Source organism: Lytechinus variegatus, chromosome 7, assembly GCF_018143015.1.
Source record: "Lytechinus variegatus isolate NC3 chromosome 7, Lvar_3.0, whole genome shotgun sequence".
NCBI classification, from domain to species: Eukaryota; Metazoa; Echinodermata; class Echinoidea; order Temnopleuroida; family Toxopneustidae; genus Lytechinus; species Lytechinus variegatus.
The window spans coordinates 21308350-21322098 of NC_054746.1; the positions used below are offsets into that span (position 1 = coordinate 21308350).

The window sequence follows — 13749 nt, forward strand, 5'->3', positions numbered from 1 at the left end:
ATCAAAACAAAATCATCTTTATGTCCATTTTAAATACCTTCTTAAGATAATGAGGTTAGTTTTGTAATGGGATGTGTTTCTAAAGTGTCCATATCATGTAAACAATTCAAGTTTGCATGCATAATGAGATATGCAAATGAGGTGATGCATATTCATGATGTGTAGTTTAAGCACACAGTCCACACAGAAAACTTGTTGTTTTTGAGGAGGGTGGGGAATCTTCAAATTTCTGTCTAGGTGAAAATAGATATGAGATGTGCCAATTTATTGTTCTGTAAATTTGAGGATAATAACAATAGAACTAAGACAAAAAACATAAACATCCAATAAATTGGAAGTTTCTAGCATCACTCCAATATTTTTTATTCCCATTCTTTTTCTTATTTTCTATTTTGTCAATTCTTATTTTGTTTACAAATCCTATTGAGATGGGGAGAGGAAGAGGAAGAAAGGGGAAGAAAGAGGGAGGAGGAGGAGGCACAACCAATGGTAATACATTTTAGTGATATCACAGGGTATTTAGGATTAGTTATACTCAGTGACAACCTGGCATTGTTAGCAACTCCAATGTTTCTTGATGGAGAACACTCTACGATGGAGAATGTATGAAAATCAAGGATGCAATATCCATGATCTGACCAAGTACCCCTGTTTACACACGGTGAGTAGAATATCCTGTACTTGAAACAGTCACTGTCCTTTAATCTCATGCTTTGCAGACTGGAAGACTACGAAGAGCTTGATTATGATACTCATCGTCACTTCTGGACTGATGACAACTCCCTGAAGGTAGAGGCATCTGGTTCAAGCTTTACCCCTCTAGGTGTCTGGCGTGAGGAAGAGGATGATAGAGACAACAAAGATGACACCCAAAAGATCAGTAAATATGCCGTGGAGAAACTTATCAGGTTAGTTTATCATAGCAACATGACTCTTCTAACACCACTACATTTAACTTTATCTTCTGTATACCAATCAGAGGTCAGAGTTTTCATGCTGTTTGTTAACTTCCTTTTAGCTTCTGTTTACTTGTATTTGATTTTGTTCATTCTGGTCTTTGCTTCTTAATTCATGTAGATGCAAGTAACAAAAAATCAAGCATGTCTTTACTTGGTGACATTTGATATCTTGTTGTTGTTGGTGGTCTTTAGGTGTGGATACCCTAAGAAAGACAGTCTGCAGGCATTGGAGGATAATGATGCAGATGCAGGTTTAGCATTGGAACAACTCTACAAAGATTTCTTGAAAAATCACTCGATATCGTCAGAACAAGGTGAGTCTGAAGAAATTCACATGTGAGATTGTGGAAATGAAATCTCTTGTATTTATATGCCTCTTATCCTTTCAATATTTTTAATGATATATACATGTTTTTCAATGTAAGATTGTTATCCTGTGTGTGAAATATGATTGAAAGTTTGATTTTTATTTCAAGTTGAAACAAATTCTGATTTATCAATTTGAGAAAACAATTTAAATGTGCAGTGTAAGAAAAAAAAAACAGTTGTTCGATAATTTCATCCCGTTCTTCACATTAAAAATAGCCTGTATACTTTAGTCAATTTATTTGCTTTTGGTTGGATTTATATTTCTTTCACCCCAGATGCTGCTGAGGACAGTGTCACTAAAGAGTCTCTCATAGACCAGAGACAGGAAGAAGCTTTTGCTTTGAGCTCAATATATGAATCAGACTTCTCTGAGCGGATACCTAACCAAGTCTGGACGTTGAGATTAAAGCTCTCTCACATTGACAAATCCCTCAAGGAAGCGCAAAAGAATGAAAAGAAGAAGTCAGCTGAGAAGGAGAGGGAAAATCGTAGGAGAAAACAGAATCTTTGCCATTTCTATCAGGAAGGTAGCTGTAGGTTTGGATCTCGATGCAAGTTCGTTCACGAGGCCCCTTGGGACACTGAGGATACAGAGTTTGACGAGTTTATGGATGAGGACAACACTAAGTGGTACCAGTTGGAGGTGCGGTTTCCTAGTGATAACTCGTACCCATGGCAACCACCGATTATTGCATTTTCATCCACCCATCCCGACTTCCAGTCAGCGAAGTGCCTGAACGTAACCAAGCGGCTGGCTGAGGAGTCCTTGGAGCATGCATCGAGTGGGAGCCCAGCTGTGTTTAGCCTTGTCGGTGTCCTGGAGGATGAACAGGAGATGAGGATATTACTAGATGGCAAGCCTCTACCGTTTCAAGCTAGGAAACTACCAGCAAGGACTAAACTTGTTGTAGAGGATATAGAAGAAGAATCTCCTGATGGAGAAACACCGCTCAATGAACAGTCTGACTCGGCTTTAGGAGCTACAGCGGGTGATGCAAAGGAAGCAGAGGTGCTGACTGGAAGGGAAGGAGCAAAGAATCTTGGAAAAACTTTGTATGTTCCACCAAAGAGGAGTAAACGAGATGAAGAAAGAGACAATAGAAGGCTGAAGGAGCAATTCAAGAAGGCCCAGGTAATATATAATTTATGTAATATATATAGAGTGTTTTACACCAAAGTTTCAAAGTGCTGTGTACAAAAAGTATTATTAAAATAGAATTGTATGATACATAGATAAATAATCTACAGAATGACAGAGAAAACAAACTTAAAAACATAACTTTGTGTGCTGAGTCTTGAAAAGATGCATCTTGAGACTCTTCTTAAAAGTGTCAGTGTTAGGTGCATCATGAATATGTGCAGGGGGAGCGTTCCAAAGTAGAGGTGCACAGACAAAAAAAAGCCCTAGTGCCATAGCAGTTGTGGGTGCGAGGTCCATTTTGTATTAGATAGGGTTTGGGAGCTTTATTTGGTGGAAGTGTTTATAGTTTTTCCTACGAACCAGTAATGAAATTCTTGGTTCTGTATCACAATAACTTCTGATCAGTTACAAATACTCATCAATTGATTGTGGGTATGTCTTCCGTCAGATCGTGCAACAGTATTCTTTATTCTCTGGATTAAGTATCCTTAGGCCTCCCATGTATTTTTTGAATGTGTGTTTACTTGTATTCATGTACAGACAAGCAATGCTTACAAGTCAATGCTTGAGAGGAGAGAGGCTCTACCTGCCTGGAAAGAACAGGACAACATTTTGGACACTTTGAGCAAGTACCAGGTTCTTGTAGTGAGTGGAGCTACAGGGTAAGATATAACATGGTGATGTAACAAAAGATATGTTAATGTTTACTATATTTACAATTGTTTTCATAAATTTACAGTTATTAATTATAATATTATTCTGAAAATTTATACCATCTGACCTCTGAACTGTGCTTTAACCAAACCCAACTACTCTGGTAATTTTGTGATATCATATGGCTGCCTCCCCCCCCCCCCCCCGCTTGAGATCCTCTCATTAATTTGATTTTTCTGTGAGACCCCCCCTCCCTCATAATATGATCTCACAAAATACTTTGGCCTAGCGAAGGTTAAGTTAAAGAGATCTCAAAATTTTGTAATATAGATGTTTGAAGTATATGGTTGATATTCAATACATTTATAATTTAGAACTTTCATTGTACCGGCGAGACCTGAGGCAGGGCTATATTTTATTGATGCCTCTTTCAATAGCCTCTATCATTGTTTATATATTTTCTCTTTAGGTGCGGAAAGACAACCCAAGTGCCTCAGTTCATCCTTGATGCCTCCCTTCAAGGTAAAGGTTTGGATGTAAGTAACATCATCTGTACCCAACCCAGGAGGATCTCGGCCACGGCAGTAGCAGACAGGGTGGCCAAGGAGAGGACCACCAGGCTAGGAGATGTTGTGGGTTACCAGATCAGGCTAGAAAATAAACAGGTATGTCTGCGTGGATCTACTCATTTTTCAGTAACACATTGTTTATAGAGAATTAGATTTACATATAAGGCTAAGAATTGCTTTGTTCTCTTTGTTTGCATAACTCTGATAAATATTGAAGAATATTTAAAAGACAAGTCTCTTGCAGATGCCATCATATTTAAAGTATAACCCCAAACCAGCTAAAATTTATGGGCAGAGTTTTTGTGTGTATTCCCATATAAACATTTCTATGTACAGTGCATAGTTACTTTCTGATTGTATTTTTTATTTCAAAGTGTTTCAAAGCATGCACTAATTCTTTGTTGCGATCACTGTGAGACTGATCCTTCCTCAGTCTAATGACCAGAACTTGTCTTTATTTTGAGTAGTCTGCTTCGACTCGACTGATGTTCTGTACGACGGGAATCTTACTCAGGAGGTTGGAGAGTGACCCTGTCCTCAACGGAGTCTCCCATGTCATAGTGGATGAAGTCCATGAGAGAAGTGAAGAAAGGTAATATATTGAGACTGTCAATGAGGAAAAGCCAAGGGGTGTTAAGTCAATTAAAATCAATATTGCGTAAGAATCTACCTTTAACAGGCAATGCTGAAACAACCCCCAGGGCCCATTTCATAAAGACTTGCATTATTGTAACTTTGTCACTATTGGTACCATCATGGAAACCTTGATTCTGATAAGCTACTGAGCCCTGTTACCATTGTAGTTGCCATAATGGCAAAGTTAGAATAATTGTAAAACTTTAAGAAACAGGCTGCCAATGTTTTTCGGACCCAAGAAGGTAAGAGGAGTAGAGAGGTGGAGGGGAGAAGTATTCAAATAAAGAAATGTCAGAGCATTTGTAAGAAGCTCAAACATGTACCATTATCCATTTACCATTTAATGCTCTTGTTACTGTATATTTAATACAATGGACATCTGGTTCTTGTAGTGAATGGGCAAACCTATTTCTAACTGTTCATATTTGAAGCCTTATTCCATCATAATTTGTTCTTGACTTTGCTAGTTAGATGAGAGCATTTCAATTCTTAACCTTGTCTTTTGGTTATCCAGTGATTTCTTAATGATGGTTCTAAGAGACATGTTGCCACAGCGACCTGACCTTCGCATCATTCTCATGAGTGCTACCCTCAATGCTGATCTATTCTCTAGTTATTTCTTTGATTGTCCTGTCATCAACATCCCTGGTAAGTAAACATACATCATAATTTTAATTACATTGTAATCTACAGAGATAAGCCAAATCTGTGCTTCCAAGAGATTCAAATTCAGCAGAGCCTCTTGTATATTGGTCATTGTTTTAACCAAACTTTTGTTCCTTGATTGATGGTACTATGAGTTTTCAGTGAGTGAGACATGACCCACCCATGATGCACCATTGCCGGGGTATAAAAGGAGCATCACAAAATGGATAGCTGCATTATTCACAAGTGTAATATATGATCTGAAAGGAATATTTCTTAAATAATTTAATAACTGTGAATTTTGTTTTTTCTAGGTAAAACCTTTCCAGTAGATCAGTACTTCTTGGAAGATGCAATTGAATATACTGGGTAAGAAGGGTGTTTGTGAATTTTGGTCATCCATCGCACCATGATTTATTCATACAACTCTACAGTATCAACCAAAACATATCAGTGAATCAAACAGTATCTTTCGAAATATGTAGTAGCAGCAATCATTGTATTTTTGAGAATGCGTATTAACTTTTAAAGGTCATTTTCAAACATTAATTTGAATTCAGTTGTTAAAAAGCATTATGATTCTTATTGCTAAATCTTCTCTTTTGCCAAATTCAAAGACTTTTTCTTTTTAGTCAAAATGAGGTAATTTCCAAATAATTTAGTTAGTTTAAAATGTGATAATTGAGTTGAGGCCAAGTACAAGCTGTTAACACTACCCATATGTTCAAATTAAGACCTAGGTCCAATTCAGTACATAGATCATTCCTGCAGAAAAGATCAGGGCTCCGTAACACAAAGATTAGCGATCAATCGCTAAATGAACTGACCAATCAACATCAATGTTACACGCGCATTTGGTTTAAAATACTGACCAGGGACCAATCAGAGCAATCTATCATAAACTTTTGTGTTATGGAGCCCTGGCTGGCACAACACAAAGGTTAGTGACTAATCATACAATTGATTTTCATGATTGATTTTAGATTGTGGTCAATGCAACCAACGAAAGAAATTGTTTTATAATCATTTGCTAAGTATTGTTTCACAGGGCCTGCATTACTAAAAATCATTTCTTATTATCAACCATCTTCAATGTTTCTACCACTAAAGGTATGTCCTAGATGAGAACTCACCCTTAGCCCGGCCTATCAAGAGAAGCAATGCGGTACCTTCTGAGGCTTCGGCCAGAGCTATGAGCAAGGTCAGGTATGACAACCTGGATGAGGAGATAGCTGAAGCCTTCGCTTCCACTACTTTTAACCCTGCCAAAGATAACGTGAAAGATGCTAATTTGACACTGCAGCAGATGGCACTCAGATATGAAGGTTAGACCCCTCCTCACTTATAAAAGTAATGATAGAGTTATAATTTGTTTTCTTTGCCTTCAATCAAAATCAAATATATCTGTGAGTAGGACATCAAGACCTGAAAGGTATTGTTTTAGTTAAAGACTAAGACCCAATTCTCATTACCGTCCTAAAACTAATTTAGTGGAAACTAGTTTAACATGTAATGAGAACGGTCGAAGCGGTCTTGGAAGCAATCTTCCAAACCGGTTCAGAAAACCACCCTGCGATGTATTTTTCAAGATCGCTTTGCCTCTTTAAACTGGTTTTAGCAAGTGAGGACACGACTGTTCTTTGAGAAGCGATCTTTGCGCCGTAGCTTGTGGAGAATGCCCGGCTGCGGTTTCAAGTTTTGCGCGAAGCTGTGAGCTTACCCATAGCACCAAGATCATTTTCTGTGTAGTGGTTTTGAAAACCACTTTCAGGTGATCAAATGGGAACGCTAGCAAACTGGTTTCCAGTAAACTGGTTTTTAGGTTTGTAATTAAAACGGTGTCTAATTCTGAAAGGTACAGATTTTTAGCTTCAGATTGATATCCATCCTTATACCAATGGGGGAGTCCAAACCAAAGGTACAAAGAGTACCAATTTAATGTCCAATCCATCAGCATGTTACTTTTATTTTGGAGTTATCCAGGCATTAACCAAAGTGGATTTTATCTTAAAGTGAATCTGTATGATGGGGAAGTGTTAAAGTGGGAGGGGGGGAGGGGAAGATGACTCAAATTTGTCTCAATGAAAGTGTATTGATCATTTCTAATTATATGATTCAGTATTCTCAATCTCCTGGGGATACTTCCTTCTCACCCACCATGGTTGCATCCATGTTTTATGAAATGGTCCCAGGGTTTGATGATAACTCCAAGTTTACATTTTGTAATTTTGTTTAGATTATGAGATGTCCACCATCAAGACATTAGCTACTATTGACCCTGAGAAGATTAACAATGACCTGATTGAAGATCTCATCAAATGGGTAGTTGAAGGAGATCACGATGTAAGTACACTTATTGGGGCTTTCTTTTGGCTTTCAACAAAGTATTTCAGGGATGGTTTATCTTTCAAAATGTTTACATTTTCAATTAAAATCCTGACTTTTTTATATCTTTAACTCATTGCTTCCTGAATCAGGTTTTCGTTTACAATTTCTTTTGGACTAACCTATTTGAAGATGGGTTTTTAAAAAGCAAACGGCGATTGAATTCACATTTGATAATCTGCCTTGAGCGCTCGAGAGTGTGCATTTGGCCTATTATTATAATCGTACTTTGAGTATACAAAGTTTTGAACATTGTTTAAGAAGTGATTCTGTAGTCCATACTGCTGTCCTTGCAAGATGAAGTTGAAGTTTGCATTTTACAGTATAATGTAGCAGAGCTGCCAAGTAGTACGATTTTTCCGTATTTCATATGGAAATCAATTTGAAATACGGCAGTACGCTTTTTCATGATAAAATACAGGAAAAAACAAATTAGAGAAGAAAAGCATCTGGGAGCTTTTGGGCGGAGATGAAAAAATGGCAGCAGTGTGTTGCTGCCCTCTACGTTCAATGAGTTGTGCTTTTATCAAGGCTTTCCGATTAGAATTTTCGATATCCTGGCGAATCAATTTTACAGTATAATGTAGCAGAGCTGCCAAGTAGTACGATTTTTCCGTATTTCATATGGAAATCAATTTAAAATACGGCAGTACGCTTTTTCATGATAAAATACAGGAAAAAACAAATTAGAGAAGAAAAGCATCTGGGAGCTTTTGGGCGGAGATTAAAAAATGGCAGCAGTGTATTGCTGCCCTCTACGTTCAATGAGTTGTGCTTTTATCAAGGCTTTCCGATTAGAATTTTCGATATCCTGGCGAATCAATGTGGGTGACAAGTTCCGAGCGCACGCACGTAGTTTACAAGCGCAAAGCAGCGGCTTAAATTGCAATATTTTGCGACTAGTAAATACGTCTGTAAGGATGATGACGTCATCCAAGATGGCAACTTACGTTGACCGACGGAAGGATCGAAGATGACGATGTTTCCATCATCATTTGAAAGGAATTAGCGCTAACTTCGGTCTAAGGTACGATATTTCTGAATTTCATACATTTTTCCGTAAATATGGATGCAATTTCTTTTTCATAATGTGACATTTTATGATTTTATGTGCAAAAAACGATCGGAAAAAAATCAGGTTTCCGATCTAACGTTACTGCTAATACGTTGTCTGTACGTACGGGCCTCCAAATTCTTCAGTCTATGTATTGGTGAGTGAGCCAACGCAGTTTAGCGGAACAACCAAAATACACAAAATGCGACGGTGTGGGGCGCAAAATAATGTAAGAAGTGATCGAACTTTGCCATTATGCATGCATAATTTTATCTCACGGTAAAAATACAGATTTTTTGGTCAAAATACTGATTTTGGGGGATAAGAATACTGAAAAGGCAAAATACAACTTGGCAGCTCTGATGTAGGGTTTACACAAGTACGTTCTTTGCTTATAGTGAATTTCTTTTGTTTAAATTCTTATTTTCAGTACCCCAAGGATGGTGCCATCTTGATATTTCTACCAGGACTGGGTGAAATCACTGATCTCTATGAGCAGCTTCAAAGCTCACTCTGTGGACCAAGAAAAACTAAAAAGTAAGAACTCTATTCTATCCTTATTTGGGAGGTGTTTGGCAAGGGGGCCTACCAGAGGTCAGAGAGAATGCCTAATATGTGCTCATTTTATATAAACAATGAAATACTCTACGTATCACTGCAAACCCTGATTTGAATATAGTTGTATATGGATTTTGAATGGTGATGAGACTTCCTATCTCATATTTGGGTAAGTTCAATTTTAGTCACTACTAGATTATAATCCTTCAAGTGATCTCTGGAGTAAATACAAGCTCTCTACCTCAAATAATGAAGCCATTCTGCCAACATGTTATGGTAACCATGTGTTTTACACTGTAGAACTTAAAAAAAAATCAGGTTTGTCCTCCCAACATTATTGATTTAGGCAGGCAATTCAAAACTATGAAAAAAACCCAGCTAAAATATTTCATAAAGACTATGGCATAAACCCACTCTTCATTTGTTAACATAACTAGAACTGAATATATTCACTTGGCTGTATTTTAATTGCTCCCTCTCAGGTACAAGCTGATACCCCTCCACTCGTCCCTCTCGAGCGAAGACCAGAATGCAGCCTTTGATAAACCCAAGGAAGGCATCACTAAGATCGTCATAGCAACCAACATAGCCGAGACATCTATCACCATTGATGACATTGTCTTTGTTATTGATGCTGGTAGAATGAAAGAGAAGCGGTGAGTAAATCATCAAGAGAAATTTGTTTATTTGACCTTTTATATATCAAAATGCTGATAAGTCAATAAAGGTTTACAATTTTTAACCATTATATATGATGACTTCATCATCATGAGAAAACCTTAAATCTGCATAAGTGGCTACACATCTGTTACTATGAAAAATGAAATGACATATTCAGGTCTCCTTCTATTTAGGACAAACAAACTGATTACATTTTGAGGTTTGGCCAAATATCTTCTGATGCCGAGCCCCAAATAATACAAAATACATGAGAATGAAATCAAGTCTTTTCTTTTTGTTTCAAGTAAATAATCACTGAAATCCCTATATTGGTAATGTGATTGAATGTTAACTATTTCTCGATGCAGTTTGATAAATTTCTAATTTTGAAGCTTACCCTTTATCAGTATCAATTCATTTCAAATGCATCAATTAAAAAAAAGAAAAGAAAATGCAGCAATAAAAGTAGAATGATGCTTGTGCCAATATGAAAAACCAAAACTGGTTGGATATAGTTTCAAATAATTAATCATGTATACATTTATATACCTTACTTTATAAAATCAGATATGACTCTGGAAAGAGAATGGAGTCCTTAGAAACCGTCTGGGTATCTAGAGCCAATGCCATGCAGCGTAGAGGTCGAGCAGGGCGTGTGACGGCCGGAGTCTGTTTCCACCTCTTCTCCAAAAACACCTTTGAGCATGTACTCAGGGAACAACAGTTACCAGGTATGGATGGCTTTTAGGAAAGCATTAAATTTGGAGAAAAAGGTGTTTATGGTGCATTCATTCTTGCTATCTCTTTTGGATCAGAACATATTCTTATGATCATGACTGATACATGGGTTACTTATGCTATATTTTCTATTTGATTTTGGAGTTTGATGTACACATTTAAAATTAATTGAATGGATTCAAATATATCTTCCTTCTTTTTTTTCATGTGCAGAGATCCAGCGTATTCCATTGGAGCAGCTTGTACTAAGGATCAAAATCCTAGATGTCTTTCAAGGATACCATGTCAAGGTCAGAATATAGTCTAGCACTAGGGGGTGTTGCAAGAAACTATTTTTGTAATAAATATCAATTCTAAATCTAAGGGGGTGAGGCAATAAAATATTTGCAATCAATTGCAAATATTCTGTTCCAATTTTACATTTGATAGGTCAAGTTTTAACTGTAGCAAATCAGATTACATGCCTTGTTTCAAGAAGCAGATTAGCAATCAAATGCAAATTTGTAATTGAATTAAAACCTTGTGATTGATTGAGGGAGAGAAAATAGACTTGGAATTGATCATAAGTTTCTTGCAACACTCCATAAATCACAGATGTCTTTCAAGAATGCTATGACATGTTCTTAAGGGTTATTGTTATAAGGGAATGTGCAGGTAACTTTTTGAAACAAGTATCAATTATAAATATGTCTGATTAATTTATCCTTTCATTGCAATGAGATACTGGAAGGCATGATTGATTTTAGGAATACAGACTAACAGTTGATTCTGGGACTCTGATTAACTTGCAATTTTCACTTTTTTTTATTCATAATGTTTGTTATATTTTATAGGAAGTGTTGAACAAGTTACTAGAGCCTCCCAAGACAGAGAATATTGATGATGCTGTTCAGAGGCTGCAAGACTTGGGAGCTCTTACAATAGATCAGGTTTGTCGATCATTTCACAATAAACTTCAATTTCACATTTTTCATCACTGTTGCATAGGAGATTCAAATCTAATTATCTTGTTTGATCAACTGAAATTGTCTTATTGTGGTGAAGATGGACTAGATGAAAACTATATTTTATATATGTGTACATGTGTAATCAAGTTGCATTATGTTTCAAGATTTAAAGCTTTGTTTTCATTTCCATTCAAACATTATACAAATGATATAAATCAAATACAAATGAACAGATGAACATAATTACAGTAACAAGCAGTGATTGCAAGACAGATTTAAGAATGTAAATAGAAAAGCATTCTAAAATACAGCATATGAACATGGAATTAGGGGGTCTACTATAGAAAGCAATGCTTGTGTGATTCTCCAACATGATATGGTCCATCTTTACCTTTATATAGCATTGCTGTTTTTTGTCTCCATGGTTCTAGGCACTGCAGTGAATTATAATAGCCAATGTTTTGGGGAACGGTATCTCTCAGAAATTGGTGTTGTGCTTATTTTCACACCTTTGATCAGGTTTTTTAATAGCTGAATCCTAAAGCACCTTTTGTGTGTCAAAATCATAGTCCTTCTCCTTAGTCATTGGGAAAGATGAGCTTATTAGATTTTTATAGATGGGAGGTTTTGACTTGCACCGAATGTTGTGAGTCTCTGTCTAACTACCAATGTCCTTCATTTCCAAGATGCATTGTCTGAAGGTGCTGGTCCATATTGCCTTCTTATGAAGACGAGCATCAAAATTGGTAGAATGGAATTCCTATTCTGTCCAAGGCATCCATAAGAAAAAAGTCCTCTCTTTTGATGGCATTTTTTTTTCAGCCCACATGGGCATTGTGTTAATTTGATTTGATTTGATTCAAATTTGTCTGATTGATTTGAATCTATATGATTCTAGGATTGATCAAAAACAAAATATGCAAATACACATGGTATAATAGCAGCTATCAAGATGCTTTGTTGAGAGGAACTAACAACATGACATTGCCAATCAGTACTAGTCCACTGCTCAAATCTGTTTGATATGCAAGGGTGAAGCAATACCACAGATGCCATGAGTGGCCTCCCTGTGATAGGTAGCAAGTTCTTTCCATTTGTTGTCTGCCATTATTACATAGTATTGATGGATGATTTATTCTGTTGGCCTATGAAGATTGCTCTGTTCCAAGAAGAAAGAACTCTTTCTCCCCTATCATGAGATGCATAGGAAAGCTACCGAGATCCCATCTAGTGTAGGGCATTACATGAGGATGTTTTCAACCATGCAGGAATTGACCGTCTGATGGATGCTTCAACAGCTTTTGGTTAAGTTTTCATATGTACAATTTTTCAAATTGTACTCAACCACATAGCAACAAGTAAGATTGATTAAATCGTACAATGTAAACTTAATACAAAGTGGGATTTTGGACATGAATGGAGTGAATGCTTTATATAAAGCATGGCCCATTAAAATTTGTGCTCTTGATCTCCTATTGGATCTTGACAGTTTGCAAATAGGAAGCTATTTTATACCATTGCTTTATTGATTAGCTCTCTTGTTTGGTAAAAAGGATTCTTCCTTGAAGTTAGTGGAGTATTGTTGCCTCTGCCTTTTGGGAGACTGAGGTACATGTAAAGATCCTCTTGATCATGGATTGTCTTAGGATATTTCTTCTTTGATGTGTTTATCAAAGTAAAGAGCTTTGAATTGTGAGACATCACATGAAAAGCAAGACATGAGTTGCATCTGGGTAAAGACTGCATTTCCTGGAATATCTTAAAGGTCCTTGGTGTTTCTCATCATGTTATTCTGACTGTACTTTGTTAGTCTATGGCAAACCATTTGCAAAAATTGAACATGTCAACTGTATGATATTATGCACTTGTATCCTTACCCAAGCCATCAGAATGTTGCCGTGTTTCTGATTTCTTATAGGATCTGACATCTCTGGGCTACCATCTTGCATCTCTTCCAGTAGATGTTAGGATCGGTAAGCTGATGCTCTTTGGAGCCATCTTCCAGTGCCTTGACCCAGTTCTAACCATCGCAGCAAGTCTCAGCTTCAGATCACCATTTGTAAGTTTATTCAACAGTTATTTTTCACATGATCTCTCCACCTCTCTATTTCCTTTTGTATATTTGATTTCAATACGTGGAGCTCTCTGTTGGGTCCCCAATATTTTTAATTTTCTCCTGAAGATGGCAAAACATACTTGAATTGCTAAGTTCGGTTCATATTCACGACCAACAAATCCCTGTGAAAGAAGCATGATGTACTGAGAAGCCTGTATGTTGACTCTTTTTTGTTCATAATTATTTTTTGTGCATACCAGTGGTTTCATTTTTATTATGAGAATAGGAAATAAATGAAATAAAAAACACAATACTCACACTCCTACAGCATGAAGAGAAGGTAGCATAATTTCCGTTATCATTATTGATTATTGAAAT

The 13749-nt window shown here is 36.8% G+C and overlaps 1 protein-coding gene across 2 annotated transcripts in view; it reads left to right on the forward strand.

The window, feature by feature from the left end:
* LOC121418725 (putative ATP-dependent RNA helicase DHX57) overlaps positions 1 to 13749 on the forward strand; it is a 29080-nt gene that overhangs the window by 3725 nt on the left and 11606 nt on the right. For both annotated transcript variants that reach the window (XM_041612800.1, XM_041612799.1), the window contains exons 4-19: positions 720 to 908; positions 1152 to 1273; positions 1604 to 2460; positions 3010 to 3131; positions 3593 to 3788; positions 4160 to 4284; positions 4843 to 4976; positions 5288 to 5342; positions 6084 to 6298; positions 7210 to 7316; positions 8843 to 8949; positions 9453 to 9626; positions 10198 to 10361; positions 10582 to 10658; positions 11202 to 11297; positions 13234 to 13374. In XM_041612800.1, coding sequence (XP_041468734.1) covers positions 720 to 908; positions 1152 to 1273; positions 1604 to 2460; positions 3010 to 3131; positions 3593 to 3788; positions 4160 to 4284; positions 4843 to 4976; positions 5288 to 5342; positions 6084 to 6298; positions 7210 to 7316; positions 8843 to 8949; positions 9453 to 9626; positions 10198 to 10361; positions 10582 to 10658; positions 11202 to 11297; positions 13234 to 13374 — 2881 coding nt within the window. The remainder of the gene's footprint in view (positions 1 to 719; positions 909 to 1151; positions 1274 to 1603; positions 2461 to 3009; positions 3132 to 3592; positions 3789 to 4159; positions 4285 to 4842; positions 4977 to 5287; positions 5343 to 6083; positions 6299 to 7209; positions 7317 to 8842; positions 8950 to 9452; positions 9627 to 10197; positions 10362 to 10581; positions 10659 to 11201; positions 11298 to 13233; positions 13375 to 13749) is intronic.